This window comes from Sardina pilchardus, chromosome 1 (genome assembly GCF_963854185.1).
Source record: "Sardina pilchardus chromosome 1, fSarPil1.1, whole genome shotgun sequence".
NCBI lineage: Eukaryota > Metazoa > Chordata > Actinopteri > Clupeiformes > Clupeidae > Sardina > Sardina pilchardus.
This window is the reverse complement of record NC_084994.1, coordinates 50,105,031-50,132,177: the sequence shown is the minus strand read 5'-3', so window position 1 is coordinate 50,132,177 and position 27,147 is coordinate 50,105,031. Positions and strand designations below refer to the sequence as shown.

Below are 27,147 nucleotides of genomic sequence, written 5' to 3'. Positions count from 1 at the left end.
TTGTGGTTTTCTCCATTTGTTTTTAATAACTTTAAAGACATACCACAGAGCAATTTTTGGTACATTTCACACCCAAGTGTTATGAAATATAAAAATAAACGTTCTTGATACCCTTATGTGAAATTATACATTTTTTCCATTGCTCTACAGTGCCATCTTTATCTTTTAGTAATGATGTTTTGTATGACCGAAGGGGAAAACAAAAACAAAAAAACAACTCAGGCAATGGCATACAAATAGCAGCGGGGCTCAGACCAACATGCCCACTTATATAAAGCTTTTCAAACAAACAACTGACCTTACAAAGACTGCTGACTACAGTAAAGGAGTGGCAGTGAACTCAAGAGTACAAAACATGGAATGACTGTCAAAACCAGGTGTGGCACTTTCTGGGTTAGCTTATATCCAAGCACCTTAACAAGGTGACTACATCTACTGTACATAATTAACTCCTTCGGTTTTCAAAAAGTGCCTGTTTTTTGCTTCTTTTTTTTTTTTAAACCCTGTCGTTTTAAAAAGGTTACATTCTTTACTTGACAGGAAGAGAAGGGGTTGTACCTAGATTATGACAAAAATATGAAGATTTTTAAAAAGTAGCTCCAGTTTTTTTTTGTTTTTTTTAAAGCTGCTAAAATGACAGCTGCTGCAAGTTCCTCAGTATATTTCAAATTTGAGATGTCCACCATCTCCCTCACTGATGAAACGTTTCCGTCCTCTGTCAAAGAGAGTAGATACAGCATTATAGTTCAATTTGAAACAGCATGAATGTCTACAACTAATATTGAGATTCTTCTCCAGATGCGTCATTAACATTAGACTATGGAGATAAATGAAACAGAATTAAATTGAATTGACAGTTCTTACCGACATGGACAGAGGTCTCTACGTTTTTTGTCTATTATTCCAGCATTGAAACTTTTGTCAACAAACTGCTCCAAGAGTGAGTATGCACTGGGAACATCAATGTTGATTTCAGCAATATCCATGTAAATCCTTTCAAATCCCTATAGGAAAAAAATGGATTAAATAATTAACTTATAACTTGGCAGCTTTTGAAAAAAATATCTAATGCAAGGTCTGACAATTCAGATACACACTAATGTGGAATTGGATCCCATTCCCAAGCAACACCTCAAAGCTAGTTTTGTGTTGATCATCTCGCTTAGAAGTTTTTCCATACATTTGCACATTTATTCTGGTAATGGTAAGAAATGGTTCTTCAGTGCATATAATTCTATAAGCTACCATCATACGATGACATCATCAAGTATTTAAATATTTATTCAAATATACCACTAGATGGCAGTCATGGCACCTTACCCTTCTCATCTGATCGACTGTGATGACCGTTGACTTCCACAAAGATTTTAGAAGCTGCAGAATCATTTGTAATGCTCTGTCCCCTTTGGACTCCAACACCATGACTATAGCCTAATTGAAGACAGGACATGACAAAGTTTTATCGAGGAGAAAAAAAAATTATCTAGATCTAACAAATACATAAAACATGGATTCTGCGGTCCAGAAATGTAAAAGTATTAGTTACCTCATAGACGAACTCATGATGGAAATGTGGAACTTCAAGCTCCTTTAGACAGCGCTCTGCCTCTACTGTGTCCCCAGACAGGAGGTACTCTTTCAGCAGGAGATTGACCTACGCAACATGGACATCTTACTTAGTTTTCAATCAAGGTTTCAGGCAACATTTATACACAGATAAGCTCAGTGACATCTGTTTGTTCACAGACTTGTAGATTTTAGATAACATACAGTACTGTGCATTTGTCTCAATGCTGTTATGCCTTCTGGGTCAATAGGGAATATATGTATGTTGTTTCATTCTGTATGTTATGAACTGATGCATAACAGCTATTGTTATTAATATGCTAGTGTTGGGATCAGAAATGAAGTATAAGGAACAGTCCTGGCATATTGGATGAGGACTAGGATACTGAAAGAATAGGGGTTGTGACTCTGTGCTCAGAGAACGCAGGGTCTAACCAAAGATCCTTAATTATTGACAAGATAGAGCAACGTAATGCATCTCTATGGAAGCAAAATTCGAACAGTTCCGGTCTGCTTAAAGGGGCGTGTTGCAAAGACGTCATAGTGGGATATCGATCTCTGTCAGATCGGCAACCCACACAAGCAGTGCATTTCGAATGTTAGCAGGTCTGCTTAAAGGGGGATTTAGCCCCCCTCCCCCTTGTGAAGACGGAACGCGGAAATGATGGAACGTTTGCGCCTCTCGCTCCGCTTTAACCCTCTCTGGTCTAACCTCTTTGATTAGCTGATTGACAGGTCTCTGGCCACCCCCAGTCCCCCACAGGTTGTCGATGCGTAGCCCTCCTCTGTTCATTTTCAGAAGTACAACTGCACGGTCTAGTGCTGCCCTGTTGATCAAAACAGACATACACATTCCAGTGTTTACTTTAAGGGCGGCGCATCAGGAAAGCTGCCGTACAGCATTATTGGAGGTCTGGCATACTGAACGTTTGTGTAGCACTACAGCTCACAACAAGCTCCTTAGTAGAATGAGAAGGAGTACAAACTGTTCCGTTTGGATTTCAAACACTGATGACCAGTATCCACCTACCTTGCATGTTCACAGTCCACTTTCCCTTTGTAGCTCTCAATGTAGGTTTTGGACAAAATGTCATCAGCTACAGCCCGTGCAATAAACTGGCCCACCAGCTGGAAGGGAAAAAAAACAAACATTGGAATTGACTTGTGTAATCTTGATCCAGGAGGATGCCAATCTTAACCATCTCATTGCATGGGAGTCTCCTTTCCGGAGAATGCTCGACTTTCATCTACACTCCGCCCAGAGAGCATTGAAAAAAGCACAACCCATATATGGCCTGGAATTCATGGTAATATAATTGTGTGGGACTGTAATAGCCACAGGGAAATGTTATGAAAGAATGCAGCTTGTATGGGAGAGGAAATGAAAGGCTGTTGCAGACTGTCCAAAAAAGTACCAACATTTAAGATAAATTCCACCTGTACAGTGGAACTTGTTTGGAACAGGAAGAGAAACTGAGAGAAAGAGACACAACATTATATTCACCATTGGTTGCCCGGCCTACATTGTGTAAAGGGGTTTCTGGCTCATAGCATGACTCAAACGCACACAAACCGCTGGCCTTGCGGTTCTGGGAAGAACAAAGCCCTTATACCATTGTGATCTACACTCTACGGTCAGACTGTTATTCAAAGAGACAAGAACAAAAGAAGAGACTGACAGACAGACAAACAGAGGGACTGGGTGGTTTCCGTGCTTCTACTCAGACATACTGTAGACTAGCCACGTATGGATGGATGGATGGGGAGCAGAGAGTGAAGGTGAGAGGGGGCAGATTGAGAGTGAGAGGGGGCAGATTGAGAGTGAGAGGGGGCAGATTGAGAGTGAGGGGAGGAGAGAGAGGCAGGCAGTGTTTCCACTTCCTACGCTGAGCTGGCTCTTTTGCAGATACAAACACAATGGTGAGAGATGGCGTGTTCGCAGCAGCTGAAAGGGAAGCGCTGAAATACATCACTCTGCTCATCAGAGCTGCTCTCAGCAGGCCCCGACCGCAGCGCTCTTCCCCTGCTGACCACAGCCAGAGCACAGAGGTGACGGCTCACTCATTTCCACCCTGGTGATACTTTCACATTCGCTTGTGTATCAGCTGTTTCTGTTTTTATCTGTGCTAGCGCATGACCCTTGTCATAGAGCACCATCTGACCTGAAGAGACACCGTTGTCTCTAGCACCCAGAGACACACCCCCGCACACTCTCCAGCACAACAACACGAGCAGCAAACATGCTTTACCTGCGGAGCGCCAGGTGTGTCCAGCACCAGGTCCGGCAGCTCTCGAAGCAGCTTGTCGAAGGACCCCTCTACGTCGGCGCGGCTCAGCACCTTCCCGCACAGGTCACTGAGCAGCCGCGACGTGAGCTCCCGGTGACTGGCTTTGGCCTCCAGGGCCAGGGACACGGCCAGCATGGGCACGCCACTGCGCATGGAGCCCAGGTTCAGCTCACGCAGCAGCTCCTGTGGGGGACGGACGTGGGGAGGAGCGGAGAGGGGTTAGCGGTTAGCGCATGGGGGTGACTGCACATTGGGTGCCTCTCAACATGCCTCCTCGATCCTCGATGCTCGATCCTCGAGGAGCGTTCCCACTGATCTATAACTAACACTGGATAGACTATCCCATTGTTTCCCCCTCATCATTCTTTATGTAGATCAGTGAGGATCGAGGCCCGAGGAGCGAGGGAGGACGTATAAACGCTGCATGAGGGGCACCTATAGAGTAATCGCAGCACAAGTATGCCGGCATCACACTCTGATGCCACCTATTGCAGGTGTGGCCAACAAGAACCTAAAACCAGCCATAACAAGCTCACTTTTCACTGAATTGCCAGTCATAACAAAATCAAGGACTAATCATTATTTACGCTCACTGCCCAACCACATATATTTAACCACACCCGCTAAAATAAAACTCTTTACAAATCATCAGACCACACTTTACTCTTTCCTACTGTTATGCGCCTACCTAACTGAAACTCATAGAACTGAAATCACAAACACACCATCAGACTACATAACAGGAATTCATGAACGAAGCAACATGTTTGTAGAAATCTAAACAACAGCACACCAAAACATCAAGACATGAATGTAATTTCAAAATAATGCTTACCGCTACTTCATTTGTGTCCCCATGTTCAAAATACTCCTGTACTATTGGGGTGACTGTTCTTTCAAAGTAATTTTCATCCAGAGGAAGCACAACTGTTTCATAAACGCAGCTTGCCTATCAGGACAGACACAGCAATATCAGCAATGTCATAGAACCTAATTTCTCTGAATGATCAAGGTTATGGCAGACAGACACAGAAACATCATAAAAAAAACTATTACCAATAGATATTGATCTCCTTACCTGATCGTCGTCATAATTTGGGTCCTTCACATCGACCTCTTCAACGTCATACACCTCTCCTGGGGTTCCCCATACCCCTTTACCACCAGCACCACCTGTGAACACAAGCCAGTTCCTAACATTAGTCAATCTTAGCTTTATGGTGGGGAGAAAAAGCCCTGCTGAACAACATGCTTCTGTTGATCTCCCCAGAAACAACTTTGCAAGATCTAACGATATCTGTGTACTCATTTACAAGCAGTCTGAACACGAGAGCTGTGAGAAGCCTCCATGTTTATAAACACACTATACAGCTGCATAGAGACACTGTGCAAGGAGGAAGGAAACAGTCTGCTGGTGCCTATTCACAGGATGCACATGTGTGTCAGCTGGTACAGGATGTGTACTGGAAGACACTACACAGAACTTGCCACTAAAGTCAAACCTTACAAGTTTTCTAGAATGGATTGCACAAATTCACACAAAGCAAAGGAAACGTATAACATCAGAGGATTTTCACAAGTTCTGTCAACCAAATGTTTGTCGCACCAGGACACATTGTCCCTACAGGGTACACTGAAGCAGCACTGCTTCACAAAGGCATATCCCACATACGAGAGGTCATGAGTGATTGTTACGCAAAGCCACATCTGTTCCAACCTGGAGACAGATTGCTTGTTATTTAAGAAGCAGACCATTGACACCTTTTAAAACCCTCTCTCAGCACTCAAGCAACAGCACCCCCTACTCACGGACGTATATATTTAGCTATATTTAGTACTGCATGCAGGAGGCACGGCAGCTTATGGTACATCGTGTCCCTTCATCCAGAGGGAGATTCCACATCCACACAGTATGTTCCGTGGTTGGTCAAAATTACAAAACAAGAACTTCGGAACAACCCCTGCTCTGGGCGGGAGCTCGACTGCCTGCATGGCATTTTTTGTTACGTAACCGGCGAGATGTAGAGCTGTGTTACAGCAACGGAATTAAGTCAGCCTACTATTACAGCACTGATGAGAGCACGTCTATGTAGGTCAGTGGGCAGAGGCAGCAGGAGCCCCACGCAGCATTGCCTTATAGATGTCTAACGGCTTGAACGATCACAAAACTGACAAGAGATCTGTCTCAAGCCTGCATCATTTCCACAAGGATTAGGCAGTGCAGTCAGTCACAAAAGACAACAGATTGCACTATTGACTCACATTCTTATCTTGGGCGATCATAAAATAAGACTATCTAACTGCTTTGTTGATAGGGGCAAACAGATAAGGGATTAACAAGCGCCGAGCTCTTTTCTGATACATTGAAACAGGGTTAAGTAAACAGCTTTTTTCTGGCACTGCATTTAACATGAACATTTCCTCAGCACTTCCACAACAACACCTTTATCTGTTTTTGCGACAGACTGGAGTGGAAAATTTCAGGCAGTAAGAGCCAGGCCTCAAGAAGATAAAAGGGATTGTTTTAACTTGGTGTGAGTAACACACATTAACCTTGCCATTTGTGTAGGCGCTAATTGGTTTACAGCGGACCACTGGAGAAGGAGGCCACAGACAGATCTGGACGTCACAGGAAATGAGTGGACCAAGTGGGTAAACACTTCTGTGATGAACACAAATCCATTTCTAAAAGATGTGCCAGTGATTTTGCATTGTAGTGTTGCAGATACCTTTCTTAGGTAGTCCCCTTCCTTTGCCCAAGCGAGATTTTCTGTCCATCAGTTTGCTCTTTGGGCTGGTGGGGGGTGCGGTGTGCACTCGGACTCCATCGCTGTTGTCACTCAACGAGTCCCCGCGGCCAGAGTCTCGGGAGGAGTTCTTCCTCAGGCGCCGTTTGGCCTTAGCCTTCAGTCTGGCCTCTTGGATGCTTGAAGTCGGGGCTGAGATCCAGTTGCCATTGATCTCATTATCAATTTTTCTGGTGTGTCCTTTTTCCTCATCACCAGATATAAAGGAGTCGCTCAGATCATCGGCCTCTGTGGGGTGATAGTTACAAGACATATTACACCAACTGCACTCACTTCAATGCTCAAACTCTAACAAAAGTGTGGGATCTCCAAGTGTAGGAATCCTAAATAATACATCAACAATGGAAACATTTCCACAATGATATATTACATTAAATTATTGAATTTAAGTAGAAATCAATGCAAGTTTAAATATATTGTGTTTGTTCATGTATGCTGAGGTAAAAGTTCACAGAGAACTTGTCGAGACTACAGTACATTTTCTCATACATCTTGCCAGATCCTGCATCACTAACTCATAAACATTACTACATTATGTACAATATTGGGAAATGGCAGGCTATTCAGGTTTTGGTGTTTAGTCTGACATGGTGTAAGCCATGCTACACTGACATGTTATCTCAAAACTGTAACTAACGGTTAACTTACCAACGGGATTAGCATTCAGCCATGCCTCGCATTCAGTTGCCATAGTTTGAGGAAATAATTTCAGCGAAAACGTTAAATCAAGTAACGTTAGTAACTCTGCACCTGAAACACACACAATGCGAGGAGAAACTTAAAGGGATAGCTTCTACCCAAACATTCCTAACAAAACGCGAAGTCAAAATAAGTTCAAGTTTTTTTATCCTGCAAAACGTTCTGCAATCGAGCTACATAACTTATTTAACGTTTACCAGCTTTCTGCTGGCTGAAATCTTTTCTGATGAATGAGCGTCAGTCAGGGTTGACCTGCATCGTCTAGTTACAAGGCAATGTTAGCATTAGCATGTAGCCAACAATGTTATTATTGCTTGACACTGGAGCCCTAATCACACCTACATTTTATGTCGCTTCTATATTTATATACGTGCTGTGAAAGCGGCGGAGGCTGTTGTTATTTTGCTCGATAGCTTCGCTGCAGCATTAACTCGGACGTGCAACAAAAACACAGCCACAGCATAAACATAAACAGCGCGTCATCCCAACGACTCCTTCTGTGGAGACCTTTAAATCCGCTGTAAAATAAATCTAGCTTTTGCTTGCATCAATACATATAAATGATGTCTTTTCCAGGTCTAATATTGTAAGAAAAAAATCACTGACCTGCTACTGCGTCGAACTCCAAGTAAATGTGTACCTTCCAAATTACTGTTGTTTTTGTGTCGTCTACCCAGCAACGCAACTGAATAGGACTGTCTTCAAAATTTCTGATTGGCTGTTCAGTCGAAAGGCGTACTCTAACTACGAATCAGAGCATTTTCTGGTATTTTCCATGGGGCTTTGTTTGCTTTTAGGACAGCACTACTGCCCCATGTGTTGAAATGGGACCATTGCAGCAATGAACTGTTTACGTAATGCTAACGCATCTGACTCGAAAAATACTGCCTGCCACAGGAGTGCCATGGTAGGACTTTTAGGCCTCACCTAATAGAGTCTAATAATTACACTTCCCCGACCTGCCAAAACTCAGATGAAAGGATGAAACAAAACATAATGTAATGCAGGGTGAAATACAAAATAAGTTAATGTTTGAAAATATTCAAAAGGCAACATTTTTGTGTTGTTTAGTTCTGTTCACTGTGTGTATTGTGATTGTCTCCAGCTTTGTGTAGGTTTTTATCTATAGACAATAGAAATTAATGTGATCATGGATTATTGTCGCCTAGGTGTAACAGGGAATTATATTTAGGGGGCCACAAACTGCATGTTTTTATAATTATCCAAAAATATGCATGCTTTTGCACATTTCCAAAAAGCATTGGACATGAACATTTCTATGAAAAGACAAGGCCTATGTGTTTATGGGATACATTGTTTTGTGGCAAAGAAAACAATGGAGCTGTTGAAATATCCGTAAATGGGGAAATGCCATTTACTGACTGAGCCATTCCTTCATCACAACAATCCACAATGGCATCAGCAGAGGTGCTCAACTCCACCTCCATTCATAACCAGATGACTGTATCCAGCCTCTATAGGACCACACATGGGTGAGAGATTGATAGATTCATTTACTTCCATGACATAACTAGCACTCCGTTTTTCAGCATGCCTTTATGTCAACTGAATCAGTGCTTTCTCAAAATTCAATCCCTCTTGTTTAGTTGACTCCAGATCCAAGACATTTCTGATCCATAATTAAGTGTCCCAGCTATGCCATCCCTTTTCTCCTCTGACCAACTAGTGATAAGAAATAAATTAAAATATATTTCCCCAGCAGTTATTTTTTTCTGCATTGGATTCATGGGCCTTGGAGTTTATGGACAACAAAAGTAGGCCTAAATACACTGTTTTACTGACAGCCAATGTTTGTAAAGGTTACACTTCTTTGAACGTGGATGGCCTAGACTACATCCACAACGGCAGGGGGCAGACAAGGCTGGTTGATTCTACGTAATTTTCAAGCGACAGTCCTCGACCTTCTGGAACAGAAATGAAAATGTGATGCTATGTCGTTGTTTGGTTAGACTCAAATATTTCTGGAATTAATATATAAAGCAATCAAGCATGTTGCGCATAACTTTTGGAAAATGTGTCAGAAACGTAGGCCACCGGGTAAGACAAAAACCTTGTGTTATTATGCAGTGTAAACTAGCCGTGGAAAATGCAAAGTTGCCATGCAAGTTAGCATGTGTTTCTACCCTGCTTGAATAATATTGCTCAATGCTATGCATTCCTTATGGTGAAGAGTGATGGTATTCTTACTTTTCGGGCGGATTTGTTTTGTATATTTACGTTATGATGTAACGTTAAGCTATATTAAATGATACTTATATTAGAAATTCTCCAATGATACTTACTCAACATTTTCATTGTACCATCATCAGTTCATGTCATCGGTTGGAACGGAAAGTGGACTGCCATCCAATCTACGAATCCCTTCCAATCTCGTTGACGTTCCCCGCGCCAGTAAGTAACCTGGTATTTCTTACGGACATGTTGAGCAGGGATTTTGTGTAATGGTAGCAGTTGTATGTCATGACTTGTATTTGTCAATTTCACTGACCGTTATTTTCGACCAATTTCAGAACGTGCGCTACCTGTAAACGAGGACCTCCCTGTGCTGCACAGGTGTACGGAGGACATTGCTGCACACCTCGCCCCCAAACAAACTTGGGTGGAGTCATTAGCAAGTCGTGATTTTAAACCTTTAGGTCTTGTGGACCTCCACCCAGACGTGTTTGCTGTTCCAGCCAGGTGGGTTCTGGGTTTTGTACGTGTTTGTGAATCGCAGAGGTGCCCTTGTAATTGAAGTCTAACACACGTTTTGTCCTTTGTGTCAAACAAATTAGGATCGACATCCTCCACCAAGTTGAGATCTGGCAAAAAAACTTCAAAAGAGTTGTGAGTGGATTTTCTACTCTGTAGCTATTCGTGGGTTTCATCAGGTCCCTTTTCACAGGTGTATTAATCAAGCACCATGCAGTCTTCATTCATAATCTTGGTGCTTGATTTCACACATCTGTGGAAAGGGACCGGATGAAAGCCACGAATAGGTCCTGCAGTAGCCAGACTATAATCATCAAATACAGGTTCAGTCATAATGTAATAAGGGAAGTCTGCAGGGCATCTTCCAGTGTATTGAGGCAAACATGATTTATTGTTCCCAGAGCCATGCCAGTACCAAGGTTAGAAGTGAGGTTCGTGGTGGAGGTCGGAAACCATGGAACCAAAAGGGCAGTGGGCGTGCTCGTCACGGCAGCATCAGATCACCTATCTGGAGAGGAGGTATGAGGCTCATCTATGAAGGAGACCATATCATTACTTCTGCACCTGTCAACACATAATACATAATCACTTAAAGCAAGTATGACTAAGTTTCATCTGCATGCTACACACCTTCCTACATGTTTTAAGTCCATGCACCCCTGTTTCTCTTAGTGCTTTACAATTCTTACAGAATATTGAATGAGTGATCTATCCATCTGCTGTCTTCCAATATTTGGTGAAATCTGTGTGGTTGTTTCTAGTGTGCATTGTGCTTCAATATGGATTGTATCCTTTTAAACACAGTATTTAAAGTTCTACAATAACAATCACTCTCGTTTATATATTGAAACTTTACATTTTGTTTGCGGCTGCTGAGACGCATACATTTTTTTGTATGACAGTTATGTTTTGTTGCATAGTGACTTCTAGAGTTGAAAAACTGTATTGCTGGACTGCTTTTAGAATTGTTTGGTGTTGTGAATCCCTTTCTTGTCTGCTGTCTGTCATGCATAAAAACAAACAATTCAAATGTCCTATGTCTGTCCTTGTAGGTGGTGTAGTGCACGGCCCCAGGGGACCCACAAGCTACTACTACATGTTGCCCATGAAAGTCCGTGTGCAAGGACTAAAGATCGCTCTCAGCTCTAAATTCACACAGGTACGAGCATACATTTGGTGTTGGCTCAGAGATTCATTCGGATGAACATGTTATGATGGTTACTGCCTCTGTTCTCAGGATTACCTCAGAGTTGTTGACAGTCTAGAGATTCCGACTCCTGACTCTCAATACATTGTGGATCTCGCAGCACACAGACACTGGGGCGATTCTGTCTTAATTGTAGACGTGTGAGTATCTACTCTGGGACATCATTCTTGGTTGTGTAAAATGTAAAAGCTGTGAGGAAGAATGAACTGATTTACTGTTCTACAGCGGTGAGGAATTGCCAGAAAACATCTTGCAGGCTACAGCAGACCTCAAAAAGATCAATATCATTCCAGCAATAGGTAAGTTTGATCGATCAGTGCTGCTGGGTAACCGGTACATTCAAACTGGGATCTGTCAAATTAGTGTGATAATTTCCATTCCCTTCCAACACTTTACTGTGAATCATCACTACACACACTAAAACATTGACACACCTGAAGTATTGTAGGACTATACAACCCCTGGCAAAAAATATGGAATCACCAGTCTTGGAGGATGTTAATCCAGTTGTTTAATTTTTTAGAAAAAAGCCAGATCACAGACATGACACAAAACTAAGTTCATTTGAAATGGCAACTTTCTGGCTTTAGGAAACATTAAAGGAAATCAAGAAAAAAAATAGTTAATCAGTAACAGTTGCTTGTTTTAGACTAGCCAGAGGGGAAACAAATATGGAATCACTCAATTCCAAGGAAAAAAATATGGAATCATGAAAAACAAATTGACAAAAGAACACTTCAAGCACCACTAGTACTTTGTTGCACCACCTCTGGCTTTTATAACAGCTTACAGTCTCTGAGGCATGGACTTAATGAGTGACAATCAGTACTCTTCATCAATCTGGCTCCAACTTTCTCTGATTCCAGTTGCCAGATCAGTTTTGCAGGTTGAAGCCTTGGGATGCTAGCCTAGAAATCTAGACGCACCCTAGCGGCCAAAAATATTTTTGCCTAGCGGGATGGTCTAGGGTCGCACCGTTGAGGACAAGCCTGCGCCAGGCTCGAGTTCAGCCTGGCCAATCAGAACGCTCTATCTGTGTACGGAGTCCTTGAGCCCGAAGGCATCACGCAATAAACAAATCAGAAGCAACGAAAGGCGGGTCTTGGCATCTAACTTATCTTTCACACACAACAGCGCCGACTCCGATAATTAGATTTAAAACGTTCTCCTGCTCGCTAGATTTTCTTCACTGTTGATTCGCTGTTTCTCTTTGAGTTTCCAAGTTAACGTTAAGGCTGCTACATCTATCATTGTCCTATACTTGTTGCAGAGCTGTGTAACATCTATTTGCCTCTGTCTTGGTAAGTTCACACTTGAAAAAGCGACTCTAATCGGAGCTGCCAAGTGTCACGCTTTGAGTGTGACAGACAGTCAAAAAAATGTTCGACGAACGCATCTCACTGTCGCTTAAAACTGTCGCTTGCAATTTTCTGAAACTTGACAGCCCTGTTGCCGTTTTGCCGACCGGCTACGATTGGTCACAAATGCTGGCCTATTACGTGCAGAGGCAGTTTGAAAGACAACTGTTCATCCCACCCACAGGCTTCAACTCTGTGAATGGTCCGACCCCAGACTATACATTTCTGTGTAGTTTGGCTTGCCAGGCTATTGGGATGCACCATTTTCTTTAATTGTACTACAGATTTTCAATTGGATTGAGATCCAGACTATTTGCAGGCCATGACATTGACCTTATGTGTCTTTCTTCAAGGAATTCAACAGTTTTTGCTCTATGACAAGATGCATAATCATCTTGAAAAATGATGCAATCATCCCCAAACATCCTTTCAATTGATTGGATAAGAAAAGTGTCCAAAATGTCAATATAAACTTTATATAATAAATAATAATATAAGCATTATTGAAGATGTAACGATCGCCATCTCCCCAATGCCTTTACCTGACATGCAGCCCCATATCATCAATGACCTTATTTTTTTCAGGCAGTTGTCTTCATTAATCTCATTGAAATGGCACCAAACAAAAGTTCCAGCATCATCACCTTGCCCATTGCAGAAACGCGATTCATCACTGAATATGACTTTCATCTAGTTATATCCACATTCCAATGAGATTTATGAAGACAACTGCCTGAAGAAAACATGCACATTTCCTCAGTCATTGATGATATGGGTTCTGCATGTCAGGTAAAGGCATTGGGGAGACGGCGATCGTTACATCTTCGATAATGCTCAATCCAATTGAAAATCTGTAGTAGAATTTGAAGAAAATGGTGCATCCCAAGGCTCAAACCTGCAAAACTGATCTGGCAACTGGAATCAGAGAAAGTTGGAGCCAGATTGATGAAGAGTACTGATTGTCACTCATTAAGTCCATGCCTCAGAGACTGTAAGCTGTTATAAAAGCCAGAGGTGGTGCAACAAAGTACTAGTGGTGCGTTGAAGTGTTCTTTTGTCAATTTGTTTTTCATGATTCCATATTTTTTTCCTTGGAATTGAGTGATTCCATATTTTTCCCCCCTCTTAAAACAAGCAACTGTTACTGATTAATTAGTTTTTTTCTTGATTTCCTTTAATGTTTCCTAAAGCCAGAAAGTTGCCATTTCAAATGAACTTAGTTTTGTGTCATGTCTGTGATCTGGCTTTTTTCTAAAAAAATAAACAACTGGATTAACATCCTCCAAGACTGGTGATTCCATATTTTTTGCCAGGGGTTGTAGTTAGAATCTAAATATTATGCTGGAGAGACATATGAACTCCCAGACAGAACTAAGTATAGAACACATTCCTTTCATTGTTTAGAAGGGCTGGACACTGTCTGTGTACACTACAGCTTTTAAACATGCACACTGTTGCTTATCTCCAAGACTTACCCCTTACTGGCAATACAATCACAAGTCATTTGTGTTGATACAACTCAATACAATTTTGTATATAAGTACAGCCCCTATTCAATGTTCCACCATTAAAGGCCTTAGTGACCCCAAAAAAAATAAAAAATTGAAATGTCATTCAGTCTTCTGACAAAACCTCTTTTTAAATCTTGTCTTTTACAGGTCTAAATGTCCATAGCATGCTGAAACATGAAACGTTGGTCCTCACTCTGGAAGCGGTGAAGTTTTTAGAAAAGAAGCTGCTTTGGCATGACACACGTTACTCACCAATATATCCCTTCAAACTCCCTTACTCAGACCTGCCATAAATGTCAATAAGGTTGCAATGAGGTTTAATTAAAAATGTTTATTTAATAAAAATCCGTGATTCAAGGGGCTTATTTCAGAACACTCAGTCACAAATAAATAACAAAAGATGCATTGACAATGTCAAAGGGTTAAAAAAATGAAGGCAAGTCATAAAGGTGGCTCTTAGTCATGGGAAGGCCATTTTGGTTGGGATGATGCCATTGGCTAAATCGTGGCGAATCTCCCAGCGGAGGGCAGATCTCTTCTTGTCCGTTGGAACTACATATGTGTTGGGGACGAGTACTTTCTGAGGCCGAGGCTGTAGGAGAGAAGGTGGAGCTAGTCAGGTCATACCCTTCATTTTCCATATCTGACATCTGTTGTATACATTACATGCTCAAATAATATATATATATATATATATATATATATATATATATGAATTTACAACCAACACATTTCTTCTTTGCAGCATGCCATTAAGTTAGAGCACAGTGCTTACATCAATTAATAGTATTCGATTCAACCTTTCCAGTGGTACATCTGTGGTATGACTTTTGAACTCCTTTACATAACCAGATTATGGTGAAAACACAAATGTGACCATTCAAAGCGAAATCAGTCGCTTTGCACACGGTTATTTTGAGAAAATCCACAATAAACAAACTTCCGGGTTAAAATGTTGAATTTCACGTTTTCGCATAATTCGACGGTATACAGTTTCATATCGTGAACTCATTTCACGGAAAAACATACGTCTCGACTGTTAAAGCCGGCGAAGATTCAACACATTTGCAGTCATTCCAGTTATCCACGAGCTGCTTAAAAAGGTGATTTCTCCTCTTCTGGCATATCGTGACAGGAGAACCATGTCAACTTTGGATGCGGTTAGCTTAGCGATAGTTTGTGTAATACCCTCGATATACATATCGTTGGAAAGCTTAAGTTTGTGGCCGTTCACATGAGCCCAATAACGTAATTTTGAAAATTTTACCGTAATGACTGGTTTCGCGTTGCAGGGTCACACATGTAAAACTGCCTATAAAATAACCTCTGCAAATATTTGAAAACAACACTTCCCGATTCCCCAAGGAAATATAAACAGAGCAGGCCGAGAAACTTACAGGAGGAGGCTGGTACATAAGTTGTTCCTGTGGACAAGAGGATGACAAATTACATTCAATATGACGTACATTCTTGCCAAAAAAAAAAAGAAACATTTGTGCATTACTATTCATACCCTGATGGCCCACTGTAGTGCTCTGCGGTCCTTTTCGCCAGGTGCTTTAAAGGCGTCCCACTCTTGCTTGTACTGGAAATACCTGGGGAAGTCAAGGCAGAATTACCACACCATTCAGCACTCATGAACTTTTTGATTTTTGATGAGAAAAAAGATGATGCTTAACAGCCCATCCTACTTTGCTACAGGATCAGTTTTCTTCAGGTTCCTGGTGTGAGGGTGATCCATCAAGGGTCTGATAACTGTGAGAGAAATCAAATGGGGTATTTTGCATACGTTCATCATTTTGTGGCAGCTTCCAAGCAAATGAAGACGTGTATAAAGAAAAGCACTTACATGATTTTGGACGGGGTCGAATGTCATTCTCACTTCGTGATCTCACCTGGGTGAAACAGAAGAATCAAAGTTAGCTTTGAAATAGAAGAAAATGTGTAGTATGTAGGTGAAGAAACAGTGTCTGACCTATAGCCTGTAAATCCATAGTAAATAAAAGAAGAAATCAACATTGAAATATGAGGTTGTACAGCACATCCAGCTGAACAGTGCGTGTTGCCAAAATAGTGGATGTCATGTCAGCCTGTGAGTACTCCCAATGCCATGTGCACTACACTGCAGTCAATGAGCTGAATGCTGCTATACTCACCATGCCTTTGAGATAGGCCTGAAAGGCACTGGGTAGTTCTACAGAACTCTGACTGTCCAGCTCTTCACTTTCTAACTCCGAGTCCGGGTGTCTGTGTGTTCCAGACATCTGTAATCTGTCGAGACATTCCTCCAGGCCACTTACGCCCCCTGAAACAGAACAATCACAGCCAGTTACACATGAGCCTCAGTAAAAATGCTTACAGCATCTGATCAACTGTCCTGGGCAGTGTAGGCATTTCAGTCACTGAAATTTATCAGAGCTGAAGATTGAATTTAGACTTTTCACGTTAGACGCTCACGTTTCTTTTGTCTCGTCTTCTTGTGGTCACTGAACTTCACATCCAACGTTCTCTTTTGGTAGTATTTGTCTTTGTTGCGCCTCAAATTAAAGGGATGCTCGTAACTTTCACAGAGTGAGCTGAAGTCATTTTCACGACGTTCTGGAACATTCTTTACTTCTGATGCTGTGTGATATCCCCTTGGGCTTTGCTCCTTCAATTCATAAACTTCTCCATCTCTGTATTGTGACTCGCCTCCAACAGCCTTATCTAGCTCTTCAGAATCATCTGCATCACTCTGTGTAACCAGGCCCTCATTGACAACATACAAGTTCATACATTCATGGTCATCATCATCAGCATGGTTGTCACGACGCTCAGGAAGGAGTGGGCTGTTTGGCTTGTCATCAGTAAGCATCACATGGTTGGAATATTCATGATCATTAATGGACAAATTGTAGTTGTCCACATAGTATTGTGCATCAAACAGGGCTTCACTGTCATCCTCAGGGTCGCTCAGGGTGCAGTCGTCATGGTAGCCCTCCCCCTCGGGGTTGTCTCTGGGAGAGTCTGGCCTGTAGGTGCCATACCCAGATGTTATCACACTAGTGGGGCTTCCAGCACTCATAGGGTAGTCTTGCTCTCCGTCTTTCTCATCGTGGTCCTCCAGGTCGTTTCCCTCGTCCTCATTCCCAAATTCCCAGGACTTTTTGGTCTGTTCATTCCCCTCAGGCTCCTCATCTTCATCAGCAGTCTCCTGTGCTGGTGTTTCTTCTCCGTTATGGCCGTGAGTGTCTGTTGTATCCTGTTCCGTCTCGCTGTCAGATGTTATCACACTAGTGGGGCTTCCAGCACTCATAGGGAAGTCTTGTTCTCCGTCTTTCTCATCGTGGTCCTCCAGGTCGTTTCCCTCGTCCTCATTCCCATATTCCCAGTACTTTTTGGTCTGTTCATTCCCCTCAGGCTCCTCATATTCATCAGCAGTCTCCTGTGCTGGTGTTTCTTCTCCGTTATGGCCGTGAGTGTCTGTTGTATCCTGTTCCGTCTCGCTGTCGTAGCTCCAGTCCTTTTCATAATCCTCTTTCGCACTACCAGTGCACTTGCTTTGATCTTCCTCCTCAAGCGGCTTGTCCCAGTCACATTTGGTCTGAGCCTCATCACCGCTCTGTTCACCCACATGTGCCTCATGTTCAGGGCTAGGCCACCCTTTGCTCTGTGACCTGCCCTGGCTCTGGCCATCGTGTTCGCCAGCCTTTGCGTCCTCTGCTAATTGGTCCGATTTGTCCCGATGTGTTCCACCTGATTCCTCCTCTAACACGTAACACTCTCGCAGCTCTTCGTCACTCTCCTCTACGACATCGCGTTCGCGCTCCTCTACCTCACTCTCGTGGTCGGACCAGAAGGAGTCGCCGGAGGAGTTGTGCTCCTCGCTCTCACTGTCCCAGTGCTTATCAAACGTCTTGTACATTTCCAAGAGAAACACGCTTCCAGGCACCTCAGCGAAGTGGAGAATAGTGTTGTCCCTACTGTCCCAGATTAGTAGTAGAGGAAGTGCGGAGTTTAAGAGGATTACTTGACCTGCGTGAGAGGGATTTCAGTAGGCCCAGGGCACCACACTGTGGCAGAACATGGAAGTGGCCAGAAAAATAATTTCCTTGAAGGGCTCCATCGTGTTCTTAAATCATGAACTGAGCAATGATAAGAATTTAATAATGACCATAGCTAATGCTTGTTTTCTCATAACCCTGTCATTCATTCCCCTTGTAATATCCAAAAAGGATTTGGATACTGTAGTGTAGGGTAATATATGTTTGTTTTTCTAACTGTATTTTAGTGTCACTTAGAGTGTTTTATTTATTTTTACCTGAATCTTCACTATGAGTTGATTCATCACAGACACGTGGCTGGCCCCTAGTTTTTCTGTGGAGAAAAGACGCTCGGTTAGAGATGGTGAATGTATAAGTTAAGATTACATTATTCTTATTATACAGTACATTACAGAAGTTTTATTTTCAGACTTGAACAACGCCCTTTCATGGCACTGCCATACCTGAGGACCTTTCTTTTGATGGATGGTTTCCCATTGGTCCTAGTGTCAGGGCTGGTGTCTGAATAAGTGTTGGAGATTTGCTCTACTTCCACCTCTGGGTACTTCTGCCTACTGGGAGCCGTGGCTGGTCGGGGAAACTTGGGCATCACAGTGTGCTGAGTGTAGGAATCAAAGTATTCTCTTCGTACACCAGCGCCATGGGGTCCTTCACTAAATGTAGATGTTAGGATCTTATCGGGGGGAAGAGTAAAGAGAGGTCCGGTGAATTAAACGCTTTTAAAGTTACTGAACAGTTTAACTGGCATTTCACATTTTAGTGATTTCCTTTCAAACAGGGCTGAGCAATTAAAAATGTAAATGTTATCATGATTTTAAGTTCTATTGTCCAACCCTACATTAAAAGTACAACATGTAAGCCAGCTTTGAAACTACTCTGATGAAAGGGGATCCTTTGACATACGGGGATTTATGGGCAGCAATAGGTAGTCCATGCTGTTGGAAGTGCAAACAAAAGCTACATCTCCATTGGAATAACATAGATAGGAACTGGCTCGGCTCAAGGGCTATAAAAGTTGTCATGTGTATATTTATTATTGTTTGAACACATCACTCATGTTCTAGCATCACTACACTGGCTCTCAGTGGTGATTTTCTAGGCTGATTTGACATGAAACTATACTCTCATTCAGGCGTAATAGTCCAGTCAATGACCAATTTGTCAGCTGCAGCTCATGGTGTTCCTTGATTATTACGCTGGAATGAGACTATGAGAGTATTAGGGTTGGGCATCGATAACCGGGTTTAACTTATCAATTCCATCGACATCGTACGTCTTTTTTGTTATCGATTCCCTTAACAATTCCCTCAGCCTGCATGACGTCGGACTTTTTCCGGTTTTCCTGAAGTTTTTTGTTACTTACACGCCCTCTGCGACGACTCATGCTACAAGTCAACCCCGAGAGGAGGAAGAGATCCAAAGCCTGGCTCCATTTCACTAAACGTGATGAAAATTCTGCGGTCTGCAACCAGTAGGCTACAGTATTGTTATCGTGTAAGGGTAGTAATACCAGCAATATGTTAAAACATTTGTCCGTGAAGCATGGGATTAAGCTCCAAGAGTGTCATGTGTTCGACAGCCTACGGAGGGGTGCTAACGTTGCCCGGTCCAGGGCTCCAGATCGTGCATATGCGCCCAAAATGTTTAAGAGTGTGCCTGAAAATAATTCTAGGTCGCACTGGTGCACCTGACGCTGCTCGGGTGAAAGCATACGTTTCCTTCACAAGTTTTAATTGTAGACTATGCGTGCAACTTTGCCAAACTTTATAGAAGTAACCCCCTTGGCCCGCTCTCTCTCCCTCTCCCTCTTTCGTGCGCGCTCAATGGACACCCGCCCCTCGACATGCACATTCACAATCGTGAAAGCAATGACGTATAGAGACAACTAGCGACATTATTAATTTCGGTTAGCATCATAGCGTAGGCTACTGCACAAATTTGATTCAAACTCTTGCATTCAAGTTGACTGATCATCTCAATGTTTTCCAACTCTAAGACTCAAAAGGGCCTGTCCCAAGGAGAAAAAGTATTAGCCTACCTTGCAACTTAAACACACGTGGGGAAACTGTACAGTCCAACCAGTAGACTATAATAAGCTAGCCAACTATGCTAGCTACTTTGTTTACAATTTGAGGCTTCAAGCCGACAGCTGAATTAAAGAGGCAGAGTTGTAATATGAATAGTCATGAATGTCATGAATATCAGAAATGTCAGTAGTATAGATTAGAATATATAAAGAATTATATTATATTATATACCAGGCATGCAAACTGGTCAGGGGTGAAAAAGGTGAGACTTTTCTCCGACCCCCCCCCCCCCCCACGAAAAAAAAAATCTTCCAATGTGTGACGGACCCGCTTTCTTTTCTGATGATTTCATAGTCATGGACACAGGGACACTTCACCGATTAGCATTAAGCTTTGTATCTTTAGAAAACTAGTCATGTTTTTGAATGGTCATGCATTATTCCTTCATTTTGCCTTGAGATGGGAGAAATACTGATTTCAATGTTGGACTTCCTGCTTTCAATGATGTAAAAATCATCATTTTACATCATTGAAAGCAGGAAGTCCTATTCATGGGTTTCACTGAAATCCGTATTTCTCCCATCTCAAGGCAAAATGAGGGAATGATGCACGACCATTCAAAAACATGACTGGTTTTCTAAAGATACAAAGCTGCTAATCGGTGAAGTGTCCCTTTAAACTATAAGTCTGAATATTTGTTGGACCAAACCAGGTAATCAATAAACTTGCTTGAGACACCCTATTTCAAACTAGGCCTAATATTATTATATAAAATAGGGTAGATAGGCTTTATTTTTTCAAATTGTTTTTAAATGTTTTAATATGCAGCCTAGGCTACTTGTGGTTTATATTGTGCTAGTGTGTTTAACCAACCAATAAAGTTATGTGAACTGTCTTCATATTACATGTTAAACTGTAGGCTACCTGTAGGCACAGACTAGGCTACTGATCAGGGTCCTGTAACTCGACAATCAAATGTAAATTTACGTTACGCATGGCTTACGAACTCGTAATGATCCGGGTGTAACTGAAACTTGTCGCAAGTCACACACACTCAAACGGTTACGTGCGTTACGTGTGGTCTGAAGCAGTCGCAACTTTTTTTGGCTACGTTACTATAGCGAATCATTTGAGTTGCAGATCTTTTGCGTAGGCTTTGCGTAAGGTCTATGCGCAGTGTGCTTCGAGTAACAGGGCCCACGTTTCTTAAAGACAGCATTAGCATGTCAATCAACTACGTCTCCGGACAAAACAAACCAGACCAGTTTATGAGCATTTAATTCAACTGTCACATTAGCCTTTGATATACTGATAAAGTCTGCCTATTTGCTTCACCTTTTGCCGATCTAGATGGTTCAAACTGCACGTATTCTTCATCAAAATAACTAGTTATGTCTACATTTTTGTCTAATTTCGCTGACTTTCATAACATTAGAAGAAAACAACCTAGCTATGCCCGTTGCTTCACTCAGCGTCTTTCTCTAATAGAAGTTGAAATTTTCAACTAGCCCACCTGTGAAATCCCTCGGCATCTCTCCTCCATCTGTCCAGAATCACTATTCCACCTGAGACGCATCTATCTGCGCTCACAACAGGGAGGCTATATTGGCGTGCGCGTTCTGTTCGTTGCGTCTTTGTCAACAATTAGCTTCCACTAATGTTTATTAAACGCATAAGGGCTACATTCACGCATCCCTTGCTGATCAGACACGTTTTAAATGCGGCTCTGGAAACACCTCAAGATGCGTTAGCGTCTGCGCATGATTGTTAAACTCAGTTGTAAATTCAATTCACCTTGACCCCCCCCCCTAAATATTTTCTCATCGGATCTGCACGAATCATGTAAGTCACCTATTTTTGATTCAAAACGGCGAATTTCGCCGAAAGGTGAGGAGTTTGCATGCCTGATATACACTGTAGGCTATATATACATCTTTATAATTCTTTATAAAGAATATGTATATTCCTTGTGTTTTTTCTACGCCTTATTGTTAAAAAATCATTCACATTATATGAAAGGAGAGTGATAAAAGGTGACCTTTTGGCGTTAAAGGCGATGCAATGAAAAATGTGGGTGCACCTAAATTTTTTGGGGAATCGATAAGAGAATTGATAAGGAATTGGATTGATAGGCAGAATCGATAATGCCATCGATATTGATAAAAACTTATCAATACCCATCCCTACATTTCACGTTGAACGTGAATCAGGCAAAGCGTGAGTGAAATGGCCATTCTCAAGTAACGCTTACTGTACATGCAGTGTCGCCCATTAAAACGTCTCGCCAGAATGTGCGATATTTTGAAACTTAATTTTGAATTTAACAAGGTGGTCGTTTTTGCGTCTGAGAAGAGGAACCAGTTTCTCCAAGCGGCAGACAACAGGCAGGCGGTTCGTCTGGTTCGTGGGAGAAAAAGCATCAGTACGTATGTGTCTGACTTTCGTGCGGTGGTTTTTCAACCATCTGAGCATTGCGTCGTAATCAGGTTGTATCTGTTTTTGTTTTGTTTTCACAGGCTTGGGCAACCCTGGTGGATTTGATGTGCTCGTGTCTAGTAACAGCAGCGTTCAGGTGGCGGAGGATTTGGAGTTTCCCAGGAGGAATCCTACCAGCACTGCTGAGTTGACTGTGGCCCAAGTGTCCTGCGAGTTGCAGGTCTTTGAAGTTTGCGACACAACAGGACAGACATCATTGACTGTATGGGATAGGCTCATCCTTTTCGTGCAGGAAGGGAGGTCGTACCGTTTTCAAACTCTTACCACAAGAAAGATGGGAGACCGGACTGTGCTCACCGCCACCCCGTCCACGTTGGTGGCGACAACGACAGAGGTTGGTCAGCCTGCTGTGTTGAGGCTGGTTTCTGTAGGAAATGAAGAGGTTGTCCGGGGACCTGTTGTGGGCGTGAACATTTTGGCCAAGCCTAGGTGTGCGAGGTGCCACGCTGGCCAGGATAACCTGGTGGTCAGGTGCACCACGCACCGGTGTGAACGTTGCGCCATCTTGCAGAGAACCTTAGCCTTCATCATTTCCTATTCTGGTGTGCTGATAGTGCTAGACCGAAATGGCGAGGAGTGGTCGCCGTCACTAACCAACTGTTCAATCTTTGGTTATGTGAGGGACAACTTCCTGTCAGAGGGGTTACCAGGATGCAATCTTTGGGGGGGCATTTGGCTTATTTGGGGTGGCAACAAAAAAAGCACGATCTTTTAGCGCATAGCCACTTGGCAGACTCACAGGGCCCATAGTCTAGGCTCTAGACTAAACAATGTAGTAGTTGTTAAACCAGGTGAATAAATGTATGGGTTTCCCAATATCATTTGTAGTGGCGTTGTGACTGATACAACTCACATTCAATACAATAATAGGTATACAGAATCATAGATGATCTGTAGCCATTCTATCTATCTATCTATCTATCATGCATCAGCCAGGAGACATAGTCAATGACAAATACATAAGACTATTAGTGTGTCACAATTGTTTTGATACTGATAATAAGTTAAGAATTTTGATACTTTCTTGATTTGATTTGGGAGTCCCACCACCACACCAGTGGAGATCAAAGACATTACAAGGCATATTCTTCCCCCAACACACTCCGTGAAAAGGTGGCTTTGTTTGTATTTCAAACATTTTGAAATTCATATTAAGTTTACATTATGATAGGCTAGCCTATGCGTAATTAGTTATATTAGCCTAAGTTGACTATTTCATATAGATTTTGTTTATTTTGACTCACATTTTACATTTATCTTTAATGTCATTGCGTGCCTGTCACTTTAAGAGAACGTGAGAGTAATTAGGCTTCAGTAATGATATTCGGCTAGTCTAAAATAGGCATAATGCATAGAAATATGTGGAAGCAATGCGTTGATTCTATGTGGTTTAAATAAACGTTCAAAAAAACAAACAAGAAGAGCACAATATGCATGCAGTGATTATTGTAGGGTGCTATTACATACAGAGCGAAGTTGGAGACCTGTGTATGTGCTGCCTGCAATTTAAAAGCTGGATTACTCGGGAATGGCTTATTGTACAAATAAATGCTTTATAGCCTCGTAGTTGGTGGTCTGCTATTTGTTTTGATATGGTTTGCCACGTGTAGGTTGAACGAAGAGCTTGAGATATTTTACCGAATGTTGTGGAGATGGAATAAAAACGATTACATTTCATGTAAATTCAGGTTGATTTTCTCGCGAACTGTTTATTACAGCAACTAGTGTTTAATATCATCGGAAAGCTGAGATCGTGCTCTGTCAGGTGATATGCATGTGATATCAGTGTGATTAGAACTTCGTGAGCAATCCAATACAGAAGAATGGGTGTGCATTTTGCACTTTTCGCAGATAATGCGAATGTTAATGCAGGCCTTGCCTAAATTCATAGGCTATTGATTTTCTCGCGAACCTATAAGCTACAGCAACTAAGTTCTTAATACCATCAGAAAGCTAAGATCATGCTCTGTCAACAAGTGACACTATATATTAGTATGACTAGAACTTCGTGAGTAATCCAACAGAGAAGTAGGCTATGGGTGTGCTTTTTCCATTTTTCGCCCGTCGCAGATAATTTCTCTGGGGTGGCAGAGGTTATCTTTGGGGAGGCACTGCCTCCCCCAGCCTCCCCCAGCCTCCCCCTAGACACGCCCCTGCTTCCTGTCCAGTTCTGCACATGACGGTGCTGCGTTGGAGGAGTCGCTGATGACGCTCTCGGAGGTGGGGGTGACCATTAGCGGGGATGGGTTGGTTGTGTGTTTTGGTGGGACTGTTGCAGCTAGATCATCCACTGAGCAGGAGAGTGCCACGGAGGCTGACGCGTGGGGCACAGGCGGTTTGGTTGAAGACTCCTCATCCACGGAACAGGAGTGTGTCTGGCACAGGCGGTTTGGTTGAAGACACATCCACTGAGCAGGAGAGCGTCACGTGGGCTGACACGTTGGGCACAGGCGGATTGGATGAAGAGGACCTATCCACCGAGCAGGAGAGTGCCAGTGGTGCTGATGAGTCAAGAGATGGGTCTGCCATGTGTGTGTCCGATGAGATGAAGGAGCTTGAAGAAATGGTTGATGATGAGGAGTTTAGTGAGTGAAGTTGTATGTTATCATTGTTCTATTTTTTGATATCGTTCATCAGTGTGATGCATGGTTTCTTGTTGTTTTACTGAGCAAGAGAGTGCCACGGGGGCTGACGTGTCTACCACAGGCGGTTTGGTTGAAGACTCCTCATCCACAGAGCAGGAGGGTGTCACAGCCGGGGCCTGACGTGTTGGGCACAGGCGGTTTGGATGAAGACTCCTCATCCACGGAACAGGAGAGTGTCTGGCACAGGCGGTTTGGTTGAAGACACATCCACTGAGCAGGAGAGTGCCATGGGGGCTGACGCGTTGGGCACAGGCGGTTTGGTTCAAGACTCCTCATCCACAGAGCAGGAGGGTGTCACAGCCGGGGCCTGACGTGTTGGGCACAGGTGGTTTGGTTCAAGACTCCTCATCCACGGAACAGGAGAGTGTCTGGCACAGGCGGTTTGGTTGAAGACACATCCACTGAGCAGGAGAGCCTTTTGTGGGCGTGAACATTTTGGCCAAGCCCAGGTGTGCGAGGTGCCACGGTGGCCTGGATAACCTGGTGGTCAGGTGCACCACGCACCGGTGTGAACGTTGCGCCATCTTGCAGAGAACCTTAGCCTTCATCATTTCCTATTCTGGTGTGCTGATAGTGCTAGACCGAAATGGCGAGGATTGGTCGCTGTCACTGACCAACTCTTCAATCTTTGGTTATGTGAGAGACAACTTCCTGTCCAGTTCTGCACATGACGGTGCTGCGTTGGAGTAGTCGCTGATGGCGCTCTCGGAGGTGGGGGTGACCATTAGCGGGGATGGGTTGGTTGTGTGTTTTGGTGGGACTGTTGCAGCTAGATCATCCACGGAGCAGGAGAGTGCCACAGAGGCTGACGTATCTGGCACAGGCGGTTTGGTTGAAGACTCCTCATCCACTGGGCAGGAGAGCGTCACGTGGGCTGATGTGTTGGGCACAGGCGGTTTGGTTGAAGACACATCCACTGGGCAGGAGAGCGTCACGTGGGCTGACGCGTTGGGCACAGGCGGATTGGATGAAGAGGACCTATCCACCGAGCAGGAGAGTGCCAGTGGTGCTGATGAGTCAAGAGATGGGTCTGCCATGTGTGTGTCCGATGAGATGAAGGAGCTTGAAGAAATGGTTGATGATGAGGAGTTTAGTGAGTGAAGTTGTATGTTATCATTGTTCTATTTTTTAATATCGTTCATCAGTGTGATGCATGGTTTCTTGTTTTACTGAGCAAGAGAGTGCCACGGGGGCTGACGTGTCTACCACAGGCGGTTTGGTTGAAGACTCCTCATCCACAGAGCAGGAGGGTGTCACAGCCGGGGCCTGATGTGTTGGGCACAGGCGGTTTGGTTGAAGACACATCCACTCAGCAGGAGAGTGCCACGGGGGCTGACGTGTTGGGCACAGGCGGTTTGGATGAAGACTCCTCATCCACGGAACAGGAGTGTCTGGCACAGGCGGTTTGGTTGAAGACACATCCACTGAGCAGGAGAGTGCCATGGGGGCTGATGAGTCAAGAGATGGGTCTGCCATGTGTGTGTCCGATGAGATGAAGGAGCTTGAAGAAATGGTTGATGATGAGGAGTTTAGTGAGTGAAGTTGTATGTTATCATTGTTCTATTTTTTGATATCGTTCATCAGTGTGATGCATGGTTTCTTGTTGTTTTACTGAGCAAGAGAGTGCCACGGGGGCTGACGTGTCTACCACAGGCGGTTTGGTTGAAGACTCCTCATCCACAGAGCAGGAGGGTGTCACAGCCGGGGCCTGACGTGTTGGGCACAGGCGGTTTGGATGAAGACTCCTCATCCACGGAACAGGAGAGTGTCTGGTACAGGCGGTTTGGT

At 43.2% G+C, this 27,147-nt stretch overlaps 3 protein-coding genes across 5 annotated transcripts in view; 1 reads left to right on the top strand and 2 right to left on the bottom strand.

Annotated features, from left to right (window-relative positions):
- pdcd4b (programmed cell death 4b) lies at positions 1-9,769 on the bottom strand. 3 transcript variants are annotated; one of them, XM_062548456.1, is made up of 12 exons: positions 9,664-9,769; positions 7,310-7,411; positions 6,584-6,889; positions 4,933-5,027; positions 4,690-4,803; positions 3,816-4,037; positions 2,597-2,694; positions 2,279-2,393; positions 1,547-1,654; positions 1,321-1,431; positions 865-1,004; positions 1-715 (listed from the first exon to the last, which is right to left on the bottom strand). In XM_062548456.1, exons 1-12 carry the CDS (start codon positions 9,674-9,676, stop codon positions 655-657), a joined length of 1,485 nt encoding a protein of 494 aa, XP_062404440.1. In that variant the 5' UTR covers positions 9,677-9,769; the 3' UTR covers positions 1-654. The 3 variants fall into 3 exon arrangements, with proteins under 3 accessions (XP_062404440.1, XP_062404441.1, XP_062404442.1); XM_062548457.1 differs by lacking the exon at positions 9,664-9,769 and adding an exon at positions 7,967-8,069; XM_062548458.1 differs by lacking the exon at positions 9,664-9,769 and adding an exon at positions 7,703-7,721.
- Positions 9,250-14,506, top strand: mrpl4 (mitochondrial ribosomal protein L4). The gene is made up of 9 exons (XM_062548460.1): positions 9,250-9,418; positions 9,691-9,772; positions 9,892-10,060; positions 10,156-10,207; positions 10,474-10,591; positions 11,125-11,231; positions 11,310-11,419; positions 11,505-11,578; positions 14,296-14,506. Exons 1-9 carry the CDS (start codon positions 9,371-9,373, stop codon positions 14,439-14,441), a joined length of 906 nt encoding a protein of 301 aa, XP_062404444.1. The 5' UTR covers positions 9,250-9,370; the 3' UTR covers positions 14,442-14,506.
- The window catches only part of hyls1 (HYLS1 centriolar and ciliogenesis associated), a 25,356-nt gene continuing 12,673 nt past the window's right edge, over positions 14,465-27,147 (bottom strand). Inside the window, exons 5-12 of the mRNA XM_062548459.1 lie at positions 18,635-18,864; positions 18,449-18,504; positions 16,305-16,453; positions 15,998-16,043; positions 15,840-15,903; positions 15,662-15,743; positions 15,546-15,572; positions 14,465-14,740 (exon numbers count right to left, since the gene is read on the bottom strand). Of these exons, the coding sequence (XP_062404443.1) occupies positions 14,609-14,740; positions 15,546-15,572; positions 15,662-15,743; positions 15,840-15,903; positions 15,998-16,043; positions 16,305-16,453; positions 18,449-18,504; positions 18,635-18,864 (786 nt within the window). The 3' untranslated portion in view covers positions 14,465-14,608. The remainder of the gene's footprint in view (positions 14,741-15,545; positions 15,573-15,661; positions 15,744-15,839; positions 15,904-15,997; positions 16,044-16,304; positions 16,454-18,448; positions 18,505-18,634; positions 18,865-27,147) is intronic.

Excerpts from the sequence above, each read along its gene's own strand:
- mrpl4 (XM_062548460.1), top strand. The coding sequence starts at position 9,371 with ATGTTGCGCATAACTTTTGGAAAATGTGTCAGAAACGTAGGCCACCGG. Across the intron at positions 10,592-11,124 it reads ATCACCTATCTGGAGAGGAG|GTGGTGTAGTGCACGGCCCC; the intron begins GTATGAGGCTCA and ends CTGTCCTTGTAG. Across the intron at positions 11,420-11,504 it reads TCTGTCTTAATTGTAGACGT|CGGTGAGGAATTGCCAGAAA; the intron begins GTGAGTATCTAC and ends ACTGTTCTACAG.
- pdcd4b (XM_062548456.1), bottom strand. Across the intron at positions 4,804-4,932 it reads CAAATTATGACGACGATCAG|GCAAGCTGCGTTTATGAAAC; the intron begins GTAAGGAGATCA and ends CTGTCCTGATAG. Across the intron at positions 716-864 it reads AGAGACCTCTGTCCATGTCG|AGGACGGAAACGTTTCATCA; the intron begins GTAAGAACTGTC and ends TCTCTTTGACAG.